Raw genomic sequence first — 25,676 nt, 5'->3', positions numbered from 1 at the left:
CTACAGATGGCGCCCTCTACTGTCAAGTTTATTCAGGGCTGACTATTGAGAGTTAAGCAATTATTTGCATTCGATTCTTACAGACGTGTGCAGACTACAGACTTTCTTATCATCGGTTTCACTGTTTTCCTTTAAGGGGGTTGATTCTATTGGTTGATTGAATGTATTGTATTCAGCCAATCAGTTGCCTGAACAAAGCCGCAATACTATAAACGCCATTATTTAAAATTCAAACTTCATATTTAATTTATTTAATATCTACAGATGGTGAAATATTATATTATAGAAGAAAATCAGAACGACAGGTTAACCTGAGATAGTTTAACATAGGGAAAAACCGGTTTCTTACGGGGATTCAATGCCAAGTTAAACTGACGCAAAATTTAAACATTAAATTTAGATACAACTTTCCGTAATATATTTAACAGTTTATGTTGCGAAATACTATGGAAAAAATCAGTACCACAGGTTAACCTGAGACAATTTAACATAGGGAAAAACCGGTTTCTTACGGGGATTCAATGCCAAGTTAAACTGACGCCAAATTTAAACATTAAATTTAGATACAACGTTTCCTATCAAATTTACGATCGCCGTAAAAAAGCGTATAACCACACATTTAGTCTTAAAAATCACGTCCAGTGAGTAAAAATACCCATAATTCCACACGGTATATGATCAAACCATAACCATAACAGATGGAACCTCGCACTTCATACATCAAATAACTTGGAAATATGGAGAACAGCCAAGGGGCTGGATACTACCATCCCTTCCAATAGATATTTCTTAATAAACTTACCCTTATTCCTAACTAATATCCGACCCCTCGTCTAACGGAACCCCATTTTTCCTTGCCATACTTCAACGCCCGCAAACTCTCCTAAAATTACTGTGGGGAATGTCAACGTCAGTAGACCGTAGAAGCAATAGGGATCTCATAAATCCTTAGGTACGCTGACCGCTGTCAATTAACGTTGACAATCTTGACGTTGCCCTGGTTTTCCCCGAGCTCTAATAAATTTCAGGTTTCCGTTGCCATGTACTTTCCTTTCCCTATAGCTATATAGCGCAAAACCGGAAGTAGAAAAGTCATATTTCCGGTAATATTTACAGCAACGCGTTCCGTATCCAAAGTCTAATAATAATTATTATTATTTTTAGTTTCATGGTAATATTGAATTTATTAGGGTAAGTTTTGGATAGTTTATTAAATGAAGTTCATACCAGTTAATTATTATTTGGGTAATTAATAATTAGATTCCAGTAAATAAACGTTTAGATAAATTAATCTGAATAAACTGCAATAATTTTAATGAATAATTATTTATTAGGGTAAGTTCATTAAATGAAGTTTATACCAGTTAATTAATATTATTTGGGTAATTAATAATTAGTTTCCAGTAAATTAACGTTTAGATAAATTAATCTGAATAAACTGCAATGATTTTAATGAATAATTGAGGGTAATTATAGTTTGTAGAAGTACAATCATGAAGTGGGATGCATAGAAGGTAAGTTCTATGGGAAATCAATCAATCAATAAATCTAGAGTCCGAAAATGTATTTAACATCTATACTTCTATGAGCACACCGATTTTGTTTGACCCCCCCCCCAATAAGGGATGCATGTACTGTACACCCCCTAACAGAAGTTAAAGTTACGAACATTGATTGGAAACAGTGTTTTACGAATGACCCCCTAATTAAATTGCAATATAATTTAAATTTATGCAAGACACAAACTTACATTAAATTTTAAAGAGTTATCTCAAAAGAACTCAACAAAACAAACGCTTTTTATTTTTAACAGATGTTTGAAACCAAAAAATAAAAAGAATTATTTTAATAAAAAAACAAACAAAAGATATTTTTAACGAGTATAACTCTAAAGTACGACAAGACAAGACAAAGTTACAACAAAGTCTCGTTTCCGTTTTAAGCCTTGGTTGGTCCTTATAGAAAACTTTTGGAGAAAACTTTTTCTTAACGGTTAAAGACACCTGTCTCTTTGGATTTTTGTAAAAATAATCCAGGCTCTCAACGTGATACTCTCCGAGTCTCCGTGACAAAGTCGTTACATAAAGGATTTCACAGAATATTTTAAAGAAATAACGACCTCTGGTGAGTATATATTGTTCGTAAACCGTTGTTGAATAAAGCATAACGTTGTACATAAGGTAGGATTAAAACTATAAGCGTATGATATGTTCCATCCATAAGTATGACTATTCGTAATGCTACTGAGAGACTTACAGCAGCTCGAGATAACTAGTTCGAGAAGGAGAACGACGGAAGCGAGAATTCAATTGAAGTCCGAAGTACACTCGGTGCACGTGGTTAATTAATTTTGCAGCTAGGACCTATTCCATTTAGTCACTCATATTTAGTCCGCATTACTAAGCCCCCTTTAACAGCAGCGCCCCACTCACTCACCAGGCCTCCCTCGCCTCTTTACCTCCTCTCGAATCTATGACCTACCTCACTCACTCACTCACTCACTTCAAATTCATTACAAGCCTTTCAGTTTGTCATGACCAGATATTAATTAAACAAACTTATGGAAGGAACATATCTTATAAACTTATGCTATCCGCTGCATTCCACCACATTACCAATCAAACCACGAACAAACATTCTCCATTCAGGCGCGACAGAGCCAAGGCCTAGCTTGAGGAATTACTGTTAGGTTACAGTTAGAACAAGAGATTGTGTGTCCATGGGGCTCCAGGTTGTCATTCTGTTTAGAAGGGTCTTACGTTTTGTTTTTCTTTTACCCGCAAAGGCTTAACGGAAACTGAAGAGTCTTAAGATGTACAAAATAAACTACTACAGTCGTACCAATAAACGGGTTTAAAGAAAGAAAACCCAAAACAACAAAGGTATATTTTCTTTTCTTTAGTTTTTAAGGTACTTAGGCTGTATTTGAATTTATACACCCAAAAGGTAAGAGTTTCATCAGCGACAACTTAACTTGAAAGCGAATCTCCGTAAGAAACCGGTTTTTGTAATGTTAATATGAATCAGGATAACTTGACAATTTCGAATTTGTAATATTGGTTTGCCTATATCAGAATATGTTGTGATAATATTTCTTACGAATGCTATGATGTTCTTGATAAAAATATCAACACACACAAGATGGCGTTGGTATGAAAAGGTACTCAAGATTGGGCTAAATTCACTTGGGAAAAACATAGTAACGCACTTTCGTCGTTTACGACTCGTAACGGTAGGGGGTTAAGCCTTGGTTATGTTTACTAAGACTTGGCACATCCCGGGCAACGGCTAGTCTGCGGATAATGGTACTTAACAGAGCGTCTAACCCTTTAGAATGGATGACATTTATGGGTATTTGACCCCATGAGGATACTATCCGAGCCTTTCAACTGCTAGCCAAGTCTAATGACGCGTCCTTAAGAAAAAGCAAAGACTCTTTCAACGAAGCTATCGACAAAACACTCTAATGGAGTCATAATGCTAGGCTCAAGAGACGTATTTGTAAACATGAATTGTTGTGCAATGCATTTAATAATAAAAACCCATTTCTTTAATAGATATCCTTGGTGCTTTTATACGTTAGCTATTTATTAGCAACGGGAATAGCGTAGAGAATGTAAATACAAATCCGTATCAGGTTAAGTTGTCGTCAGTTTAATTTTCTCCCTTTTTTCACTACGACAAATTAACTTTAAAGCGACTCTCCATAGATAACCGGTTTTTGCAATGTTAATTTGTATCAAGTTAACTTGTCGCTAATTTAATTTCCTTAAAAATGCTCGTGTATAATAATATTTTGGCTTAAACTATATAGAAAAATAATAAAAATTGGATTATACTTTGAAAATTCAGAGTAAATTAATTAAAATATATAAAAACCCTGAGCAAAAAAAATTATTTTACTTTGAAAGGAAGAACTTAATTAAATGATATAATATAATTAAATAATCCTGAGCAAACTCCACCTGATCAATTTCGGTCAAATCTAGTCAAATGTCATCTCGATTTTAAAAGAGCCTTAACTAAATTTTAATTAAAATAAATTTGATAATGCTAAACTATATAAACGAAAACTAAGACCCCAAACTAAGCATCAAAAAATATATAGGATATTATTATAGTCTGACCTTTCATGAAATTATAGCATTATAATTAATATAGGAGAGGTTCAAAAATATATATAGGATTTTATAGGAATTATAGGACCGCTTGGCACCCTGAATAAAATGTGTCCTTGAGAAGTTGATAAAAATCTCACGCTAGGCTAGATTTTCTGACCATTTGGTAAGTATATCTAGACAATAGAACATAGAAGACATTGAGTAATTAGTCTGGACGGAAGGATACAAGCCAATGGCCGCGCTGTACACCACCAACAGCTGGAATTTCGATAAACCGACACGCTAGTGGTGCCACGTAGTGAGAGAAGTTATCTACTCTTACTTCACCCAACCCAACAAAAAAGCCCTGACATTCTTGTTAGGCAATTGACGGATGAGTTACGAAGACAAGTTCAATTACGAAATGCACTAGTTACAAAGGCTTAAGTAGATACTGGTTTTAGGTTGCATTCAGGGACTTTTCGGGTTGAGATAACAGGCGGGAATCGCGGGATATCGTCAAAAACACACCGGACCATAGCTGCCTGGCATTCTTTCACCAAAACGTTACACCCCCCTTAACGTAATGGGATTTACTATATTTTTTCAAACAATACCCGTGACCAGGAATACATACAGCTACTAGGAATCGTTGTGCGTATCAATTTTCATTCAACGTATCTATGCGGGCTTTGTGGGAGGAGCTAGCCAGACTAACGATTGCGTATGACCTACCGAATTTATAATCAACCTCGCCGCCAGTTGCACCTAGGGAATGCCTAGGAACTCGGGATGGTACATTGCAAGCAATGACAGTTAGAAAAACAGGGTTGCCACAGATTTTTCATTTCAAAATTCCCTGACATTTCCAGGTTTTCCCTGACATACTTAGGCCAATTTCCCTGACCAATTTTCAAACTTACACTAACAGAAAACTGAGAATGCAGTCTTTAAAAATTCCTTATTTATCATCAGCTTGGTACTAACAATTATGCTAATTTTATCACAGTTCTTTAATTGAAGCTAATATTTAGTAGTTAAAACTTTATTAGTAACTATCAGAAACAGTTAATAGCACGTTATCATTGTCCCTGACGTTTTCAAATTCCCTGACTTTTGCAGGTTTTCCAGGTTCTGTGGCAACCCTGAAGAAGCCATAAGAAATTTGGGGCGTGACGGGGGTAGGAACTTCTCAAGCCCGACCCATAAAAGCAGCATAGAAATTAACAAAGGGACACAATGATTCCAATTATCTGTATGCATTCTTGCCACGGCAAAATGAGTTTCATTCTTCAGGGAAAGGTTCCCAATGGGAGGATACAGTTTCCACTAGCTCCCTCGGTATTATTTGTCATTATTGCTGTATGAAAATAAAAAGCTTAGTGTCCTACTTGGATTACTATGGCTAAAGTCATAAATTAAAATTAATGGTCACTACATGATCCTCGGTTCGAATTTCGGAAAAACGGATTACTTTGGGGTTACCTACACTGTCGTTGGCAAATTTAAGTGGAATGACGTCAAGTTAACTTGACAATATTTAACATAGGGAAAACCTGTTTTCTATGTGCATTTATGACCAGGTTAAATTGTCTCTAGTATTACGAAGACTGGAGCATATCTTATAAACTTATGGTCTGACGTATTTTGTTGCGGCGGCGTCAGGTTAACTTGTATCGTTTTAATATATAGTTTCCAACGGGTGTTTATGACAAAGTTAAGTTGTCGTTAAATTTTTTAGGTCAAAATATTTTACGCCAGGATTTACTTGTCTGAAAAGTGAAAAATAGTACCGGACGTTAAATTTGAAGTCGTTTAACACCTCGGATAACTTTACGACAACGACAAGTTAAGCTGGGTATGAGTTAACATTGAAAAGAACCGGTTTTCAATGGAGAATCTTGTTCAAGTTAATCTGACGCTATAGAAAAACAAACAATGGATTACCATTGAAGAAAATCCCTGTCTATATAAATTATACGCTTCGATGTTTATCTGATATTCAAAGCCCAAAGTAGTAAAAATCATCTAAGAAAATCCTTCGTGATGTGAGAGAGGCAAGGCGTGAAATAAAGCTTACTTTTTTTTTGTTATTTCTTATTTGCGATGGAAACAAAGTAGATAATAATAAACGGTATTTTAAATTCATAAATTTTTTTCTGTGCCAAAAAAAAACGTAAAACAAAAACCATAAGTCCATAAGATATGTTCCTTCTATAAGTTTGTTAATATATGGTCATGACAAACTGAAAGGCTTGTAATTTTGAAGTGAGTGAGGTAGGTCATAGATTCGAGGAGGTAAAGCGAGGGAGGCCTGGTGAGTGAGTGGGGCGCTGCTGTCAAAGGAGGCTTAGTAATGCGGACTAAATAGGACCTAGATGGAATTAAGTCCTAGCTGCAAAATTAATTAACCACCACCCAGTGTACTTAGGACTTCAATTGACTCGCTCCCCCTCGTTCTCCTTCTCGAACTAGTTATCTCGAGCTGCTGTAAGTCTCTCAGTAGCATTACGACAAAGTATGGGATAGTGCATATCATACTTATGGATGGAACATATCACTTATAAACTTATGCAAAAACTAAAGTGCTAAGTCCTTCTTTGAGAAATAAAACCGTGATTTTCGATTCAATGGACTGAGATTTTGATTTCCAAGTAAAATATTCTTCAAAACTTCAATAATTCTAACAAAGCATAATAATGTTTTAAAAGAAAAAGACCTCTGTAAATTTTTATTAAGCCTAGAAATATCTAACCCATGAATCAATCATAACTTATAATACGCAATTCTACATCTGAACCAAGATGGATGACACCTCTAAGTCTAAGTATATCTTAAAGCTGGTCAAATTTGAAATTTGAACTTTAAGGTCAAATACGACTCTAGCTGTCGCTGAACGCTGATTCAGCAATGACCCAACAGAACCAAGTCCCAAGTCCCACCAATGGAAACCCAAATCCTACCCCCATTTACAAAAAAAAAGACACAGGAAACGAAGTCCTTTGGGGTGGCAAACCTACTTTAAAAACGACGATCAGACTTATTTTAAAAACTTCCTAACCCTCAAAAGAGGGCTCAGAATTCGTGGTACCATACCCGCAGGGCGACCCTTGAAAATCTACACTAAGAAAAGGCGGGTATTTTATACAGCTGTCTGGTTTTGACATGCCATAGAAGAAGAATCGCTTGTCAAATAACTCAAACAAATGAAACTCAAAAAGATTCCATAATTTTGACACTAATATCGGTCACGTTTTTAAAGAAAGATTAGACCTTAGTATATAGCAAAGGCTTAACATTACTCTAAGGCACTAACCGAGGCTTAAATTCCGACATAATTTATTTTAAACCGAAGGTTTTAATTATTAAAGTTTCTTAAATATTTCATTTCAAAATTTTAAATTGACTTTTCCAGTTATTTATTTTGCCTGACCAGTTTTAATTTCCACCTTTATTTCAGAAAAAGATATTATTCGTAAGTTAGGCCAAGGCTTAACATTGTGCTCTAGTACTGACCGAGGCTTAAGTATAAAGGTGACAAGGCTTAATATTGTGGTCTGGCTGGCACTGACCAAGGCTTAAGTTTCTCTAGTTACAAATTTAAGCAGAAGGTACTTTTAGCCAACTGTAGTATTACTATTAAACCATTAAAGCTGAGTAAGATGACCGAGGCTTACCTTCTTAAAAATTAAAGGTATGAAAATTAGGCCTACCTTAAATGATGACGCGGCATTTTTGAAGACAGATGGATAACGAAGTTAGTTTTTTAAGTACTTGGGCCGTTGAGATCCACTTTTTGAAGTAAGTAATTAGATTTAGAATTCTTCTCGATTCTGTAATTAAAATTAATTAAATAATCAGTTAATTTTTGCTAATTAAATTAGTGGTAAAGTAGTTTGTAGCCCAGAAAAAAATACCTCGAATATCTTCCATTTATTTTTAAATACTTTAAATCTAACTTTACAATTAAACATCATTATAATTAAAAGGCCTTAATTAGAAATTTTATACAGCCCGTATCACGAGAGACGTCCATTTCTCATATGTTAACGATCATAACTGCACTAACCAGATGTTTTTAATTAAGCACCGCCGAAAGTTCAAAGGTCAAACGTTCGCCAGCGGGATATCTCCTACCTACCTTAAATTACTTAATTAACCGGCGTCTCTGAATAGATAGAGCTTTTGCGTCAAACTACCGAGCCATTTCGTACCCCTACCTTTAACTATATACATTTTTTAAAAAAGTACTTTGTACAAAGATGAAAGGAAATACTGTATATAATCATTAATTAAAATTCCTCGTATCAATAAAGGGTTTCGGCAAGCGACCTTTGAACTCTTTTTCAGTTACATCAAAGGCAAAGAAAATAATTAAAAAAAAACATAGTAAAAGCCTTGGTTGTATTTATATTGAGGAATACATACAGCTACTTGGAATAATTGCGACCCCTATATCTCCCATGTTATATGGATTAAAATTCGCCATGGGTAAAATTCGTCATATATAATGATTAGTCTAGTAGCTTCTCCCACAAACCCCGCCTAGATACGTTGAGTGAAAATGAGGCTACGCAATTATTCCTATTAACTGTATGCATTCCTTTTATTGTATTAATTAAATATATAACTAATCAACTCATTCTCAATGAAACTAATAATTAAGCCAATGTAATCAAAACAAATTATTTTCGCAAATATAAACAAATTAAATAAATAAATATCTAGCACAATGTCGTTACGGTTGATTTAAAGAAGTCAGGGTAACGTCAACTTAACTTGTTATTAAAGAATATAATAATTCGTAATTAATTTTAGTATAGTTTACGTTCAAGTTGAGTTGTACCTTTTATTGGTAAATATTGAATAATAAATTAGTAATCAAAATCTATATATATAGAGATTTTTCGGAATTTGAAATCATTTAAGGCAAACAAATTATAGAGGAAGTTCTGTTAAATCAAGTGATGATATTTTGTGTTCAAAATGAAAGGATTAATGCTATGTTTAATAATGGTAGTCATGTTCATGATGTGTTACGTCACTATAGGTAAGTGTTGCCCATTTTTCTTACATTTTGGGGCATGGTTTCATAGGGCATACATGTTCATTTCAATTCAAAAGTTTATTTTTAACATAAAGCCTTTTTCATATTATTCCCAAATATTTGTTATAAACTCAGTTAGGGTTTGCACTTAAGATAAGATATTTTTAATTATTTTATTTTAAGATTCTAATTAAATTTCTTTCCTAATAGTTGCAGGTCAACATTTTGACATTTGCAGTTGGGGCAAAGGTGACGATAAAGCATGCGAAACTTTCTGCAAAAAATTAAAATATAGCAGTTTCGGACGATGTTACATGTTTGGCATTTGCATGTGCAGTCCATGAATTACGCAATTTTTTACAATGTAAATAATTATTTAAAATTAATATATATATTAAATGTTCACATTAAATAAATAAATAAAAACACTTATTGGTTTTTAATATAAAATTAATATAAAACGTTTCTGTTTGTAAATTTAACTACATTAGAATGTTAGCAAAAGTCTGATGTTGGTTTGAGCACCTGGTTCCATCTTAACCCTTAAAATGAAGCAGACGACACAGAGCCACGCCCCCTTTTCAAAAAATAGTATAATAATTCAATTGGCAGCTCCTATCTTTAAGTGTATTAAATTATATAAGAAATAAGTATGGCCTGCCATTTCTTATAGTTAACAAAAGTTATTACTCATAAAATAAATTCAATAAAAATTAATATTAATATTAATATTTATTTTCGAAGGAAACATTAAATTATATCAAGTTCTTACATTAGGGTCATATCCGTTTTAATTTAGTATTCTATATAACGGTCCCCGTATTTAAGTTCCGGCTAACCTTAACTTCCGGAAGTCGGCCCCAAAAGCATTTATAAAGAACTTCCGGTGTGGCCGATTTAAGTGATTGCGCTTATTATTTAGCTCCCTTTTTTATATAAAACAATAAATTTACATAAAAGTGGATTAATATAAAATATATCCCCAAGGTTTCAAATTAATTCATTAAAAGGCTTTTAATTTAATTAAAAAATATACAGGGTGTTAATTGTAATTATAGTTCGTTGAAGTACAACCATGTAGTAGGATGCATTCAGGGATGGTAAGTTCTATGGGAAATCAATCAATCAATCAATCTCGAGTCCGAAAATGTACTTAACATCTATACTTCTATGACCACACCGATTTTGTTTGACCCCCCCCATAAGGGACATGTACTGTACACCCCCTAACACAAGTTAAAGTTAATTAATTGGAAATAGTGTTTTACCAATAACACTCCTTCCAATTTCCACGTGCTTAAAAACAGACTCAATCCACGTGGTAATGTTTTTCCCGCCTTTTGAACACCTGTTCACGCGCTAAAACCGTCAGAATCAACCTCGTATATGTAATAAACAACTTGAATTCATGAGAAATTTATATGGTATAGAAGTAAGTATGATATACCGACAATACTAAGGAGATCAAAGTACACACACCGCCTGTGTACTAAACTATTAATTATTAATTGGACTCAAAGTGCGTACATATTTTCTACAAAGTGGCGCGATCAACAGTTAGCGCCATATCACCATGAAATTCGCCTTAAAGTTTACGACATTTTTGGTGGCCCTAGCTGGTAAGTTTTGGGTTTACAATTGATTTTCATCATTTTGTTTTGAAAGCACTTCTCTTCGATAAAACGTAATGTTTACGTGAATTTTACTGTTAGTGCTAATAGTAACTGAAAGCAGACCACAAGGAGGACAAGCAAAGGGTAAACCCAAAGTAATATTACTTTTGGTACCGGAAACACTAACTCGTAAATTTAATGAGCTAACTAATCGGGCTGCACCGCCGGCTGAAAAAAAACATGGACAGACAGACGACGGATGGGATGACTCAGACGAAGAAGAGCTTGACTCATCCGAATTACCAAGTGAATCGAACGAAGATGAAGGAAGTGAGTTAGCAGCTTATATTGCACGAAGAAGCGGAGGATCTCGCAGGCCTCCAGGAGGAAGCAGTGCAGGAGGATCTATTGGGCCTTCGGAAGGAAGTAGAGTAGCGGGACCTAGTGGGCCTTCGGGAGGAAGTAGGGTAGCAGGACCTAGTGGGCCTTCGGGAGGAAGTAGCGTAGTAGGATTTATTGGGCCTTCGGGATTAGGTGGTGAAGAAGGATCAAGCGGGTCTTCGGGAGGAGGTGGTGAAGAAGAAGGACCTAGTGGGCCCTCGGGATTAGGTGTTGAAGGATCTAGCAGGCTTTCGGGAGGAGATGATGATGAAGTATCTAGCGGGCCTTCGGGAGGAGATGATGATGAAGTATCTAGCGGGTCTTCGGGAGTGGGCGGTGAAGAAGTATCTAGCGGGTCTTCGGGAGTGGGCGGTGAAGAAGTATCTAGCGGGTCTTCGGGAGTGGGCGGTGAAGAAGTATCTAGCGGGTCTTCGGGAGTGGGCGGTGAAGAAGTATCTAGCGGGTCCTCGGGAGTGGGCGGTGAAGAAGGATCTAGCGGGTCTTTGGGGATTGGTGGTGAAGATGGATCTAGTGGGTCTTCGGCAGTTAGTGGTGAAGAATCTAGTGACGGCGGAGGAATTAGCGTCGAAGAACAATCAGATGGGCCTTCGGGATTAGGAAGCGAAGGAGGACAATCTAGTTGGCCTACGGGATTAGAAAGCGAAGTAAGAGATTCTAGCGGGTCTTCAGACGGAGCTGATGAAGAAGAAAAAGAATCTAGAGACGACGGTGGAAGTAGCGCAGAAGGACAGTCTAGTGACGACGGAGGAAGTAGCTCAGAAACTAGTGATGACGGAGGAAGTAGCGCAAAAGAACAGTCTAGTGGGCCTCCGGAATTAGGAGGAGAATCAAGTGGGTCTTCGGGAGGTGATGATGATCAAGAACCTAGTGACGACGGAGGAAGTAGCGCAGAATCTAGTGGGCCTTCGGGAATAGGTAGCGAAGGCTCTAGTGTCTCTTCCGGAGGAGATGATGACGAAGAAGTAGAAGAGGAATCTAATGACGACGGAGGAAGTAGCAAGGAAGCTAGTGACGGTGGAGGAAGTAGCAAGGAAGCTAGTGGTCCTTCGGGAATAGGCAGCGAAGCCTCTAGTGTGTCTTCAGGAGGAGATGATGATGATGATGATGAAGAGGACTCTAATGACGATGGAGGAAGTAGCTCAGAATCTAGTGACGGTGGAGGAAGTATTGCGGAAGCTAGTGGGACTTCGGGTGAAGGCGGGGAAGAATCAGGAGGTTCTCCGGGAGGAGGTGGGGAAGAAGGATCTAGCGGCTCTTCGGGAGGAGGTGGGGAAGAAGGATCTAGCGGCTCTTCGGGAGGAGGTGGGGAAGAAGGATCTAGCGGCTCTTCGGGAGGAGGTGGGGAAGAAGGATCTAGCGGGTCTTCGGGAGAAGGTGGGGAAGAAGGATCTAGCGGGTCTTCGGGAGTAAGTGGGGAAGAAGGATCTAGCGGGTCTCCGGGAGGTGGCGAAGAATCATTAAGTTCTCCGGGAGAAAGTGGCGATGAATCATTAAGTTCTCCGGGAGAAGGCGGCGATGAATCATTAAGTTCTCCGGGAGAAGGCGGCGAAGTATCAGGAGGTTCTCAGGGAGAAGGCGGCGAAGTATCAGGAGGTTCTCCGGGAGAAGGTGGCGAAGAACCACTAAGTTCTACTAGAGAAGGTGGCGAACAATCCGAGGGTTCTACGAGAGAAGGTGGCGAAGAATCATTAAGTTCTCCGGAAGGTGGCGAACAATCCGAGGGTTCTACGGTTGAAGGTGGCGAAGAATCACGAAGTTCTCCGGAAGGTGGCGAACAATCCGAGGGTTCTACGGTTGAAGGTGGCGAAGAATCACGAAGTTCTCCGGGAGGAGGTGGCGAAGAATCCGAGGGTTCTACGAGAGAAGGTGGCGAAGAATCATTAAGTTCTCCGGGAGAAGGTGGTGAAGAATCCGAGGGTTCTACAAATGAAGGTGGCGAACAATCAGGAGGTTCTCGGGGAAAAGGTGGCGAACAATCAGGAGGTTCTCGGGGAAAAGGTGGCGAACAATCAGGAAGTCCTGCTGGAGAAGGTGGAGAAATATCAGGAGGTTCTCGGGGAGAAGGTGGCGAACAATCAGGAAGTCTTGCTGGAGAAGGTGGCGAAATATCAGGAGGCTCTCGGGGAGAAGGTGGCGAAAAATTAGGAGAAAGTAGCGGAGAATCTGATGGTCCTTCAGGAGGAAGTAGCGGAGGAGAAAAATCAAGTGGCTCCCTGGAAGGAAGTTTAACTGGAGAATCCCCGGGAGAAAGTAGCGGTTTAACTGAAGATTCTCCGGGAGGAAGTAGCGGTTTAACTGAAGATTCTCCGGGAGGAAGTAGCGGTTTAACTGAAGATTCTCCGGGAGGAAGTAGCGGTTTAACTGAAGATTCTCCGGGAGGAAGTAGCGGTTTAACTGAAGATTCTCCGAGAGAAAGTAGCGGTTTAACTGAAGATTCTCCGGGAGGAAGTAGCGGAGGATCTGAAGGTTCTCCAGTAGGTAGTAGTGGAGGAACTGTACATTCTCAAGGAGAAAGTAGCGGAGGAACTGGACATTTACCGGGAGGAAGTAGCGGAGGATCTGAAATTTTTTCGGAAGGAAATAGCGGAGGATCTGACGGTTCTCCCGGAGGAAGTAGAGGAGAAACTGTACATTCTCAAAGAGGAAGTAGTGTAGTAACTGTACGTTCTGAAGGAGGAAGTAGCGGAGGATCTGGAGATTCTCCAGGAGGAAGTAGCGGAGGTTCTGAAGGTTCTCCAGGTGGAAGTAGAGGAGGATTTGAAGCTTCTCCCGGAGAAAATAGAGGAGGAACTGCACATTCCCAAGGAGGAAGTAGCGGAGGATCTGAAGGTTCTCCCGGAGGAACTGTACGTTCCGAAGGAGGAAGTAGCGGAGGATCTGTACATTCTCCAGGCGGAAGTAGCGGAGGAACTGGAGATTCTCCGGGCGGAAGCAGCGGATTATCTGAAGGTTCTCAAGGAGAAAGCAGCGGAGAAACTTTACATTCTCAAGGGGGAAGTACCGGAGGAATTGATCATACCCAAGGAGGAACTGTTCATTCTAAAGAAGGAAGTAGCGGAGGAACCGTACATTCTCCGGTAGCAAGTATCGTTTTAACTGGAGTTTCTCCAGGAGGAAGTAGCGGAGGAACTGTTAGTTCTCCGGGCGGAAGTAGCGGTTTATCTGAAGGTACTCCTGTAGAAAGTTACTTAGGATCCGAAGATACACCTGGAGAGATTTACGAAGGATCCGAAAGTTCTCCGGGAGAAATTTACGAAGGAACTGTCAGTTCTCCGGGCGGAAGTAGCGCTCCCAAGGAAGGAAGCTCAACAGGAGGCGCAAGCATCGAAACAGGTGGACTAGGCGGCGAACCAATTACTAGGGATGGATCAGAGAAGGAAGCACCATATGGTGGATCACCGGAAGAGGAGTCTGAGACGGAAGGACCCTCATCTGGCACACAAGCAGGGGTTAGTGGAGGTGCTTAGACAAAAAGTACTCGTATCAACCTTTCCATTTTATCACTACCATTAATTTATTATTTAAATATTCAAAATATAGTGGCTTTTCAACATGGTTGCAACGTAGATCAACAATTTTTCCGAATTTGCGTTACATTTACCGTTTTCCACCTGATCTTTGGAGCACGCCATTAATTGTATATAACAATTATTATCTTCAAGATTAGAATTAAATTAAATAAACTATTACATGTACATTTTAACTACTAATTATACCATGTGATATAAATTATATTTGATCGAATAAACATGTCTTTCTTTTTTTACGTAATATTTATTATCAGAAGCAGATGTTTTTAAAGTAATCAAAACAACATGCAACCTTGAAAACAATTCCAATTTCTTTCCTTGTTTAAGGCTGTTTCCAATTAATCAACATAAATGGGAAATCAATCTAGAGTCCGAAAATGTTCCATACATCTATACTTCTACGACCACACAGATTATGTTTTACCAAGAACCGATATCAAGTTTATTAGGGAGAAGGAATAAATTCATTCACCCACATTTCTAGCACTTTATCTCCAGTCCAAACGTAACGTAGACGTGTCCGGAGTTAATCCCCGCCTCTAAATTACAACCCCCAGCATCTGATTGGTTCTTGAAAACTCGTGCACGTCAGCGCGACGCGAATTAGAAAAAATTACAGTCATATTTTCCGACTGAGGAGAGGAGGCGAAATAGCCCGACGGCCTCCTCCTTTTACGTTCCCCCCCCCTTGTATTTTGAAAGGGGGGACTGCAGGACTATGGCGCAATCGAATACTTAGGCATCTTATACCTTCTCCCTAGTAAACAAGATATCACTTCTTGCTAAGATATACCCTACCGCTCCTACTTGTTGGTTTCTCCTCAAGTACTTTATGGAATTATCTATGGTTATAGGTTCATTGTCGCGGATTTATCTTTTTGGCGGGAAATGTGCCACGTGGTTAACCATGCTTCACGTAAACACGTGAGCACGCGCCATAATCTTTTGTTTTGTTATCGTTTTCTATTCATGCTTTTGAAATCATTGTCAAATGTTATTCTTTTATTTATTTTTTCTTGGTTTTTAAACTTTAGTTTCAATGTCAAAAAAGGTTAACTTCTTTTGTTAACATGCATGCAAGCTTTTTGATTAGGTTTTTTTCAGGCCTTTCACGCAATTTGTTTAGAATAAAAACCTAACTACTTCCTACAACGATTTAAAATTTTGAATGCTTATCATTTTGTTTACGTGAACTTATTTGTATTGTTAAATATTGTCATTATTTTAAATGTGTGTTGGGTGTTTTTATTATAAATAAATTAAAACAGAAATGGGGAGCCCAGCCGAAAATTTAAATCGCTTATAGGAAAAAAATAGGAATTTTTTTCTTAGGGAATTATAGGATTTTATAGGAGAAAAAAACCACATGGTTTTATAGGAGAAAATATAGGAATAAAAATGCATGCTCAAATATAATACTAACTATTTTGGCTCAAACTATATTATAGAAAAATCTCAAATAAATTAAAAAAAATAACAAATTGGGGATTTTAATTTGAATTAAATTCAGAGGAACTTAATTAAATTAAATGATATAATATAATTAAAAAATAATCCTTAGCAAACTCCGCCTGATCAATTTCGGTCAAATCTAGTCAAATATAATCTCTATTTAAAAAGAGTCATAACTAAATTTTAATTAAAATAAATTTGATAATGCTAAACTATAAACGAAAACTAAGACCCCAAAACTAAGCATCAAAAATATATAGGAAATATTATAGTCTGACCTTTCATGAAATTATAGCATAATAATAATATAGGACAGGTTCAAAAATTTATAGGATTTTATAGGAATTATAGGAACGCTGGGATGCATAATTAAGCCATATCAAAATTAATTGAAATCTTCCATAATTCCCATTTAAGATAATTTTTAATTACACTAACGTTCCCTTTGAAAATATCATAGCATTGATTATATCTTACCCCCAACCAATGTAAACTTAACGCCTGATTAACTTTTGGAGAGAAAATAAAAAAATTTAGAATTACGTCAACTTAACTTGGCAATACGTTACAAATATATCACCAAATTTTTCTCTCGCGCCTTATACCATAGTCTCGTGCAGTCTGATTAAGTTAATAAAAGGTCACTAACCTCAAGGTCATAAAGAAAATTAAAGTCATTATGAAACGTAGAAAAAAAATATTTTTTTTTAAATGACAGGTTTTGTAACACGATACGTTTTTGCAGTGTTAATTTGTCGCGAAGTAATTGTGTGTGTTTAATTAATAAATTAGTTAGCTTGTTAAGAGCGTGAAATTTTTCGAAATTCCAGAGCTCAAAAAAATTAAGATAAAATGACTTGGGTTTTAAATGTTTTAATTAAAATTAATGATAGTCGTTAACTACATAGGAATGTTTTTTGTAATAATAAGTTTAAACGCAGTTAAATTTAACGTTATTTATAATTATGTACGTTGATTTTCTTGTTCTAAACTTTCTGAATTTTTTTATTAGTTTATGATAATCGTGATTCAGATTAATTATTATTAATGATCAATAAATTAAAATGGTTATTATATAATTATTGTAAAATTATAAGGGCCTAATTAAAAATTACTTTAAACTTAATCGTGATTAAAAATATATTAACTTAAAAATTAATTAAATAAAATAAAATGTAATTTATTTTAATTCACATTAACTTAATTGATGTTTAAATAAATTGTATAAAAAATCGATGCCTGATTACTTGCTTTAAACTTAACTAAGATTAAAAACCTTACAGTCAAATTAACTAATTAAATAAAATGTAGTTTATTTTAATCCAGATTAACTTAATTGGCAATTAAATTAAATTCTATGCCTAATTATTGTTTAATAATAAGGGTATAATTAAATCTACCTTTAGATAATTAAAACAAAATCTAATTTATTAAAATAAACACAAAAAGTCAAAAACCATAAACCAGAAATTTAAATATGGGATTAAGATCTAAATCCCTTGATACTACCGCCTTAAAAAATATTTAACAAAACCCAAAATCCTAAATTTAAATTTAAAAATATTTCAGAAAAGCACTGTAAATTAAATTCATTTATTTACCTTTAACCTTGTGCCTTAAGGTTAAGGAAAAGGCAAATTAAATTAGCAGTATTTGTCAAGGAAAATAAATTTGTACTCCATAGGGGACAAAAAACCCCGTTTTTCCCGTTTTTATTTGAAAGAAAATAATTTCAATATTGATTTAAGACATTTATTGTCCCTTGACAAATATCCCTCATCTTTTAGAAGAATAATAAACTACACATTATTCATTTAAGCTTAAAAGAAACTATAGTTAAATAATTTCGTTCCTTTTGCCTTAGGAAATTTAATTTACAGTTTTTTAAAAGAAATGCATAAATTTTAATTTAATTTTTAGAATAAAGATTGAATTAAATTTGAATATTTAGATTTATCTTATAATATTTGCTGTAGATTTGTTTTAATTAATACCGTTTATATTTAATTGTTTGTTTAATTATTAATAATAATTAATTTTAGTTGTTTATAATGATTAAGTTGTAGATTTCACCCCAACAGAAAAATTACGCGAGTTTATACAAAAATGTTTAATAATTATATAAGGTAGAAAAGTAAACATTAGCCTGTTATGGTTTATATCACGTGGAAATGTATGTTATTACGTTGTCAAATAAAATATTAATATTTGGTTAGTTTGACTTATGGCCCTCAATATTTATTTCTATCCCAGTAGACTTTAAATGTAAAACTGTAAATACCTTCACAAGAACCTATGATAACTTCGCTTATATTAAATTATGGCTAATTATTATTCAAATTAGCTAATTAACTAATTAAAGTGTTGCCTTTATTCAGGGCTAATATCTTAACAAATATTAGAGAAAATAATTTATTGCCACTGTTCTGATTTATCAATACCGCCCCAATTTATTTACATAATTATTAATTACTGTCGTTAATTAACCTTCCTTAATTACGATTGTGAAGGCTATTGTCTTAATAAGAGCACGAGTACCTTACTGACAACATATGACAACAATGATAGACCCAACTTTACCTGATAGTAGGCTTAAAGTCAATACCTGGAGCCAAGGCTTAACATAAACCGACTAAAATTTTGATTCTCCTTGGCTTATTTTAATAAAATTGTTTAAAAACACTTACCGTAAGCATTAATAGGTCTCTCCAGGGTCTTCCGAGAGTTGTGGTGTTGTTTATTTCACGACTAAACGCGTATTTACACCGAAAAACAAACGATACCGTCAAAACTTCACACCGGTCACGCAACTTTTCTTGACGTTGACCTTCTACGAGTTGGTTGGAAGAGGCGCGCGGCTTCAGCGGGAACAAAAGAAACGTTGCCTTGTAAAAGGTACAGTTCCGGGAAATCAGAAATACCACCTAGTAGTCATAATTTGAAGCTTAACTAATTTAAATTAAAGTTAATTATACTTTCATTCTATTTTATAATTAAATAATATTAACTACGAATTTTAATAATATTTATTTTCTATTTATATTAATTTTAAATAAATCTAATTTTAGGGAGAAACTGGAGTTGAGAATGTGCTGCAATCTAGGTTATGAAACTAGTACTAACCTCGCCGTTTCATGGTGGGCGTTTTAAATTTATGAAAGCAGTGGGTTTAGGTTTAATGACGGTACAATCCGATTTAATTGCGTTTAATATATCATTAAAAAGTACAGTGAAGTTATATTATTCATTTTTAAGTAATAAACTTTAAAATTTAAGTTTTATTTTTGACAAATATATCCGATTTTATGTCTTTCAAAATAAATTGGAGAAAATATTCAAAGGATTGAAGAACTTTGGATCGACAAACTTCCATTCTTTAGGCTTTCTTGTGTCGTAGCTGTAACGTTTACAGTCGCTAATGTACTTTATTCTAATAAAATTAAGTGTTTAAATTACATTAATTATCATTTAAATGCTTTAAAATAAATTTTAAAACTAACCCTTCGTATTGTTCGCAGCCATTGATGGGGTAGGAATATGTGAAACACTTCTGTTTAAACACATTGAAGTAAAATATACCAACTGCATTCGAAACCAGTGTATTTGCTTTCGACAGACAATCGTAGAGCAAGTTATCACACGAACATTCATTTCTGAAAGATTAGGCTTAAGTTAGGCTTAGAGATTTGTATAGAAAACCATTATAAATTACGCTGTTAGTAAGTTAGGATTTTTAATTCCGTGTTTTTCTTCACCAACTGGTATGGAATCATTACAGCTATCGTGTTTTCTGCAACAAGCGTCTGCTAGTTTGTCTGCTCCTAAATCGTTGTAATTTTCCGATATATTTCCGGCCCCACAATATTTTGTTCCTAAAATTAAAATTAATACTTAAATAGTAGGGAAACCTCTAATTAAAAATGGTAAATAGTAGGAAAACCTCTAATTCAAATGGTAAATAGTAGGAAAACCTCTAATTAAAAATGGTAAATAGTAGGAAAACCTCTAAATAAAAATGGCAAATAGTAGGAAAACCTCTAAGTAAAAATGGCAAATAGTAGGAAAACCTCTAATTAAAAATGGTAAATAGTAGGTAAACCTCTAATTAAAAATGGTAAATAGTAGGAAAACCTCTAATTAAAAATGGTAAATAGTAGGAAAACCTCTAATTAAAAATATTAAATAATAAATCTGTAATTAAAATTAAAACTAACCTGGAAAAATCATCAAACCATCCAAAAAACTTCTGTCCTTATCTCCTTTAGTCGCCCATTTTGACCAATCAAAATGCGTCTTTTGGTAATCGGAGCAGGCGTTAATTATTTTCGTCATGTTTGCCTTATTAACGGTCTCGTGTTCATCCGCTGAAATTTTACTAGCCGAAGATCTAACGAACAAAAATTAATAAATAATAATCATTAAGTTAATTAAATATTAACTCACTTATCACCAATCATAACGCAATCCACCATATCCGTAAAATCATTGGAATCCTTCGGTAATGTAACATAAACCATTCTGTGTCCAGTAGGTCCTTCTTGGTACAAAACGGTTTTCGTTTCAACATTAGCCGAATATCCAAGGCTTACAATAATCAACACTAAGCAATATAAGGTCTTCATTATGAAATTGATTGTACGATTACAAGAACCAATGCTAATTTGTCTCCGACTTTGACCGGGGTAATGGTTGGTTGTCGTAACTTAAATACAGACTTAGCAGATGCTTTTGAAGCCTTGAAAGCGTACTTTTATTGTAATTGAACAACTGTGTTATGAGATGTAAGCGCTTTTTCGTTTTGTTCAAAAATAAGTGGATGACATGCGTTTCAAAAACGTTGGCATATGTAAAGGTGTATGACAACCTTGGTTCAAAAATATTCAACAGCAGTTATGTACTTGTAGTTCGATTTCACTACGTAACACAGTACACTAGCTCTTTCCTCATTTTCGCAATAACACCAAACTTCTATTCATAACTTCTTGAGTACATGGTTCCAATTTTAAAATTTAGCTATTAATTATTATACTAGTTTAAGTATAATTTAATAATTAAAAATCCATTCAGTCCCTTTCCTTTAATTATTAAAAGAAAATATCGCAATATTAATAATATAATAAACCCATAATGTCGAAGTATGGGACTACCATAGGGGCTTATGGATTCTCATCTGCTATGTTCCAGTAAAGGCGTTCGTTCAGCAGAGAAAAAATATAACAAAGACCTTAAATATGACTTGAAACAACAACAGGACTTTGGAGCGGGATTGGTAACATCTTTGTGTAGAACAAGGTTATGACGTCATGTTTCTATCCCCGGAAATTTCCCCACAAGGATACGCCCCCTTGCAACCACTTTAATAGCACTATTGCAGGCTTCACTAACAATTTTTGTCTTATAAATAAATAGATAAATAGCCAATATACTTAGCCCTATACTTATGTAGAGTATTATAGACTTATGATAATTGGTTATCAACGAAAACCAGGCTAAAATTAGAACCTATACATTATTTCCTGTCAATAATGTCACCATCCGTTACAAATAACAACTGTTGTCAAACTGCCGTGCACGTTTTGAGAAGCAATCAATATTCGTAATATTCCATGACATTTCAGACTTCCATGACTTCTCCGGGAGTTCCAAGAATTCCGCGTTAAAATTTAAATAAAGAAAATTAAATAATAAATAAATAAATAAATAGACAAATTATTTTCAGAGTTTTAATTTTATTTCAATCAACCCTTTTAAAATAAAATTCACGAATGTTTTTCTAGCCTAATTGACACTTTTCTTCGTGTTTGTTGCTTAATTATACTTTTAATTAAAGTATAAGAGCCTAAATTTTCCATGGAAATAGTCCAAATATATATACACGCGTATTGATTTATATTACACTTCTTTCAAGACTCTCTTTTGACCGGGTTGAAATTTGGAATAACTTGCAGGAGCGTTGAAATATTTAGCGTCAAAAAACTGCCATACTTCTGGTGCATTTGTGTCAAATTCGTATTGTTGACATGAACCAAATATAGATGGTATCCATCTACAATTATAATTGTTAAATTTCAATATTTCTTTAAAAAAAATCTTAGCTCAAACCAGGAATTGACTCATTTAAAAAAGCAGGAATGAATAACTCTCCATGCGCGTGAGGAAGAGGCGTGGTCTTATTTCCATTATAATATTACGTTCAAATTCGAGCGTTACTCGTTAAGATGCGGGACATAATGATTTTTGGGATACTTTGAAGGGTCGGTAAAGAAGACATCGGAGGGTGGGTAAAAATACGTCACAGGCACGTGAGTGAGTCAAGGTGTGATTAAAAGAAGCTTAGTTCGTTCTATTTCGAAAACTATCATTTTGAGGTATTAGCACTGCAATCTCGAGAAAGACAAGCACTTAGTGTCCAGTCCCACTCCATGTGAAGTCTGTATCATGGCGTCACGTGATGCCTGTGACGTAATTCAAAACACATTTACCCACCCGCCGATGCCTTCTTCATAGTCCCTTTAAACTCACTAGGATTAAGATTTTTTTAAAGAGGGCGTTACGCGTTAAGGGGCGGAGCTTTTCACGGACTAGGGTATTCATTCCACCTCTTTATAAATAAATGACTTCCCGTTCAAACATACCCAGAATAACTGACGCATTTCGTAACTGGATAATTTTTTTCGAAACACCTGGTTTGCAGTAAATTAAAGTACAAACAGCCAATAGTGTTAGAGGTGAACGTATCAGCTCCTAATAAACATTGGGTGAAGTTCCTATCGCAGCTACAATGGCTTCTAAATATGGTTTTAGGCTTAAGTAATTAGGCTTAACGCATTTTGGATTGATTTAGTTACGTACGCAGTGTATAATGCGCGGTTTTTCAAACCATATTTTTCGCCTCTAGCGGGGATGTAATCGTAACAATGGTCATGGTCTCTGCAACACCTGTCTGTTTTTTGGGCACTACCCAAATCGTCGTAATCATGAGCTACGTCACCTGGTCCACACCATTTTGTGCCTATACAATTAAATTGTATAATTAATCTGTAACTAAGCAGTCATTAACTAGCAATCAAAGGAAGGTAATAGCAAAAGTTTATAAGGTTAGGAACTGCAAACGAAGTACACTTTTTGGTTTAACCTATGAACTTTTGGAGATAGCCTGATCAAGAAGAGATATCTAGTTTACTAGGGAGAAGGTATGGCCTGATCTAAACTAATGTTTGTAATGCCAACTTTATGAATATATTCATGAAATACCTGGAAAAATTAAGAGGCTATCGAAGAATCCTCTGTTTAAAATGGATGATTCTGGTTTGACATGATTTCTTATACGATCATGAAGGGTTCCTTTTTCTAACTGTTTCACCAAAAACTCGGAACAAGAGTCGATTAATTTAGTCATTGGATCCTTTTCCAAAGTTTTAACTAATTCGGCTGGTATCTCATCCATTAATTGCTTTCCAACGGATCTAAAAACAATATGACCATTAATTAAACCAAAACTTTGAATAGTCAGAAGTTGAACATTGCCAATTTAAAGTCTATTCACTAAACCAGGAATGCATACAGCTACTAGAAATCATTGCGACCCCATATATATCCCATGCTAGTTTCTATCAACCCGGGCTTTGTGGGCGGGGCTTGAGAACTTACTATCTCCGTCACGCCAATGATAATTCTGATGGAGTCTTTTTAACTGTGTTGTTTCATTGGTTGGGTAGCAACGCGACTTTCAACGTGCAGCGAGATAGATAATAAATTAATTCGTGAGGTAAAACTCGTCATGTATAATGACTAGTCTAGCTAGCTCCTCCCACAAAGCCCGCCTATCACGTTGAGTGAAAATGACTGGCTACTCGAGATAATAAATAAATAGGCCTACTTACTGGTCACCAATCAGGAAACAGTCCACCATATTTTCTTCTCCGATATCATTCTTTGTGTAGATAATTTCGACCATTCTGTGTCCAGTTTTTTCCTTGTAGAGTACAGTTTCGTATTTGATTATAAACTCTTCATTGGCAATGGTGAGATCTTTCAAACTGTTTGTTGCTTTAACGACAACGTCCTTATCATGTTCAACCAATTGCTTAACAACTTCGTTCTTCTCAACAGGCACAATCTCGTGAACAGAATTTGAATCTTGCTTAACCTGACTATCGTGTTCGTTATATTTCAAACTTTCCTTGCCGTTACTTGATTTTACATCAATAACTTTGGCGTTCGATATCGAAATGAATAACAACACGAAAATGCAAAGTAGCTTCATCATATCTATTTTCAAATAGAAGTAGTTTCCTTATTATTAGGGTCATGCGCAGTTAAGGCTTATGGGATTGAATTTAATTCAATTTAAAGCAAATGGCGACCATACGATGCTGGGTAGTGTTTTGCACACCAATTTTAGCTAGTTAAGGGTATTAACCAATCACGAGCTCGTATACACGAAGGTGGAGCTAACACATATTCTTAACAAGGCTTATTGGTCCAGTTAGCTCCACCCCTCGACTATGGGAGCATCTAGTGTAGTTTCTTTTAACTAAGGCTTATTTTTATGCTTTGTTTATTAAACTAAATAACCGCTGAAACCTGCTTTAAAGCATTACTATGCTGGCTAATATTTTGCACACCAATTATAGCCAGCTAAAAGCTTTAACCAATCAGAGGTCGTATACACGAAGGCGGGGCTAAAACATAGCCTTTCCAAGGCTTAGCGATCCAGTTAGCTCCGCCCTTCGACTATGGCAGCATTTTGTGGAGTTTTTGATCTAAACCACAGCCGAAACTAAATTGCTTTAAACAAGAGATATCTTTTAAACTATTATAGATAGCAGTATAGTTCAAATTGCAAATATTATTTAGTAATTTTTAACGAACTCTAACGTCGATATTAAATTATTTTTTCGATTAATTTAATTGAACTAAATTACGGAAGTGAAAAATAAAAATATTTAATCAAACATGCCAATAATTTCTAATTTCAAAATTCCCGGACTTTCCCATGTATTCCCTAACTAATTTTATTTGTAAAAAGCTCAGACTGTAGCGCGTTTAAAAAAATACTAGTACCATTAAAATTAATAACTTAATGCAGTAGAATTACCGAACTAATACGCAATTAAATAACTTTTAATATAATTTCAAAATTCCCTTTATCTCCCAGGTAAATTCCGATCCTAAAAAAAATTAATATTAATTCTTACCTTTAAGGGCGCTGTTCCTTTGATCACCGGTGTTTCATATATTACTTCACAGCTTAAACTGAACACTTAATTCACTACGTACCATATATATATAGCAAAAACGAAAAATCACTTCAGTTTTATCTCAAAAACTGTAAAAATCACAATAAAACAACGAAGGAAAAAAACGATGATGTGGAAGATTCTTCAAATAGTTATCGCACTAACGAAGAATTGAAGAATTTCTTCCGATAATATTGAATAAATTAAAAATTAACAATAGAAGAATTTAACCTTATAACTTCAATGTAAGTAACTTCAAAATACATTCATTAAAATTAAAAATCAACTCG

The 25,676-nt window shown here is 35.4% G+C and overlaps 3 protein-coding genes and 1 long non-coding RNA gene across 4 annotated transcripts in view; 1 reads left to right on the top strand and 3 right to left on the bottom strand.

Annotated features, from left to right (window-relative positions):
- The window catches only part of LOC149615723 (protein-tyrosine sulfotransferase-like), a 64,358-nt gene extending 45,367 nt beyond the window's left edge, over positions 1–18,991 (bottom strand). The window contains exons 1-2 of the mRNA XM_089856223.1: positions 18,832–18,991; positions 7,814–7,933 (exon numbers count right to left, since the gene is read on the bottom strand). The gene's annotated coding sequence lies outside the window, so the exon portion shown is untranslated. The remainder of the gene's footprint in view (positions 1–7,813; positions 7,934–18,831) is intronic.
- LOC149615724 (uncharacterized) lies at positions 1,760–3,038 on the top strand. Its single transcript, XR_016375974.1, has 3 exons — positions 1,760–2,124; positions 2,786–2,882; positions 2,947–3,038. It is a non-coding gene; the product is annotated as an uncharacterized LOC149615724 (long non-coding RNA).
- A 343-nt stretch (positions 18,992–19,334) lies between the features above and the next one.
- Positions 19,335–21,268, bottom strand: LOC149615722 (phospholipase A2-like). The gene is made up of 5 exons (XM_089856494.1): positions 20,588–21,268; positions 20,359–20,531; positions 19,857–20,016; positions 19,645–19,797; positions 19,335–19,574 (listed from the first exon to the last, which is right to left on the bottom strand). The coding sequence occupies exons 1-5, from the start codon at positions 20,764–20,766 to the stop codon at positions 19,457–19,459; spliced, it is 783 nt and encodes a 260-aa protein (XP_089712620.1). The 5' UTR covers positions 20,767–21,268; the 3' UTR covers positions 19,335–19,456.
- A 585-nt stretch (positions 21,269–21,853) lies between these two features.
- On the bottom strand, positions 21,854–25,500 carry LOC149615721 (uncharacterized). The gene is made up of 6 exons (XM_089857023.1): positions 25,345–25,500; positions 24,028–24,415; positions 23,399–23,610; positions 22,997–23,156; positions 22,780–22,932; positions 21,854–22,190 (listed from the first exon to the last, which is right to left on the bottom strand). The coding sequence occupies exons 2-6, from the start codon at positions 24,411–24,413 to the stop codon at positions 22,037–22,039; spliced, it is 1,065 nt and encodes a 354-aa protein (XP_089713149.1). The 5' UTR covers positions 24,414–24,415; positions 25,345–25,500; the 3' UTR covers positions 21,854–22,036.
- Between the last annotated feature and the right edge of the window lie 176 nt (positions 25,501–25,676).

The sequence above is a fragment of the Phalangium opilio genome, unplaced genomic scaffold (genome assembly GCF_054372755.1).
Source record: "Phalangium opilio isolate 3A_F unplaced genomic scaffold, DU_Popi_V2 ptg000217l_1, whole genome shotgun sequence".
NCBI classification, from domain to species: domain Eukaryota; kingdom Metazoa; phylum Arthropoda; class Arachnida; order Opiliones; family Phalangiidae; genus Phalangium; species Phalangium opilio.
The sequence above is the reverse complement of the archived record's forward strand: the minus strand, read 5'-3'. Positions and strand labels throughout refer to the sequence as shown.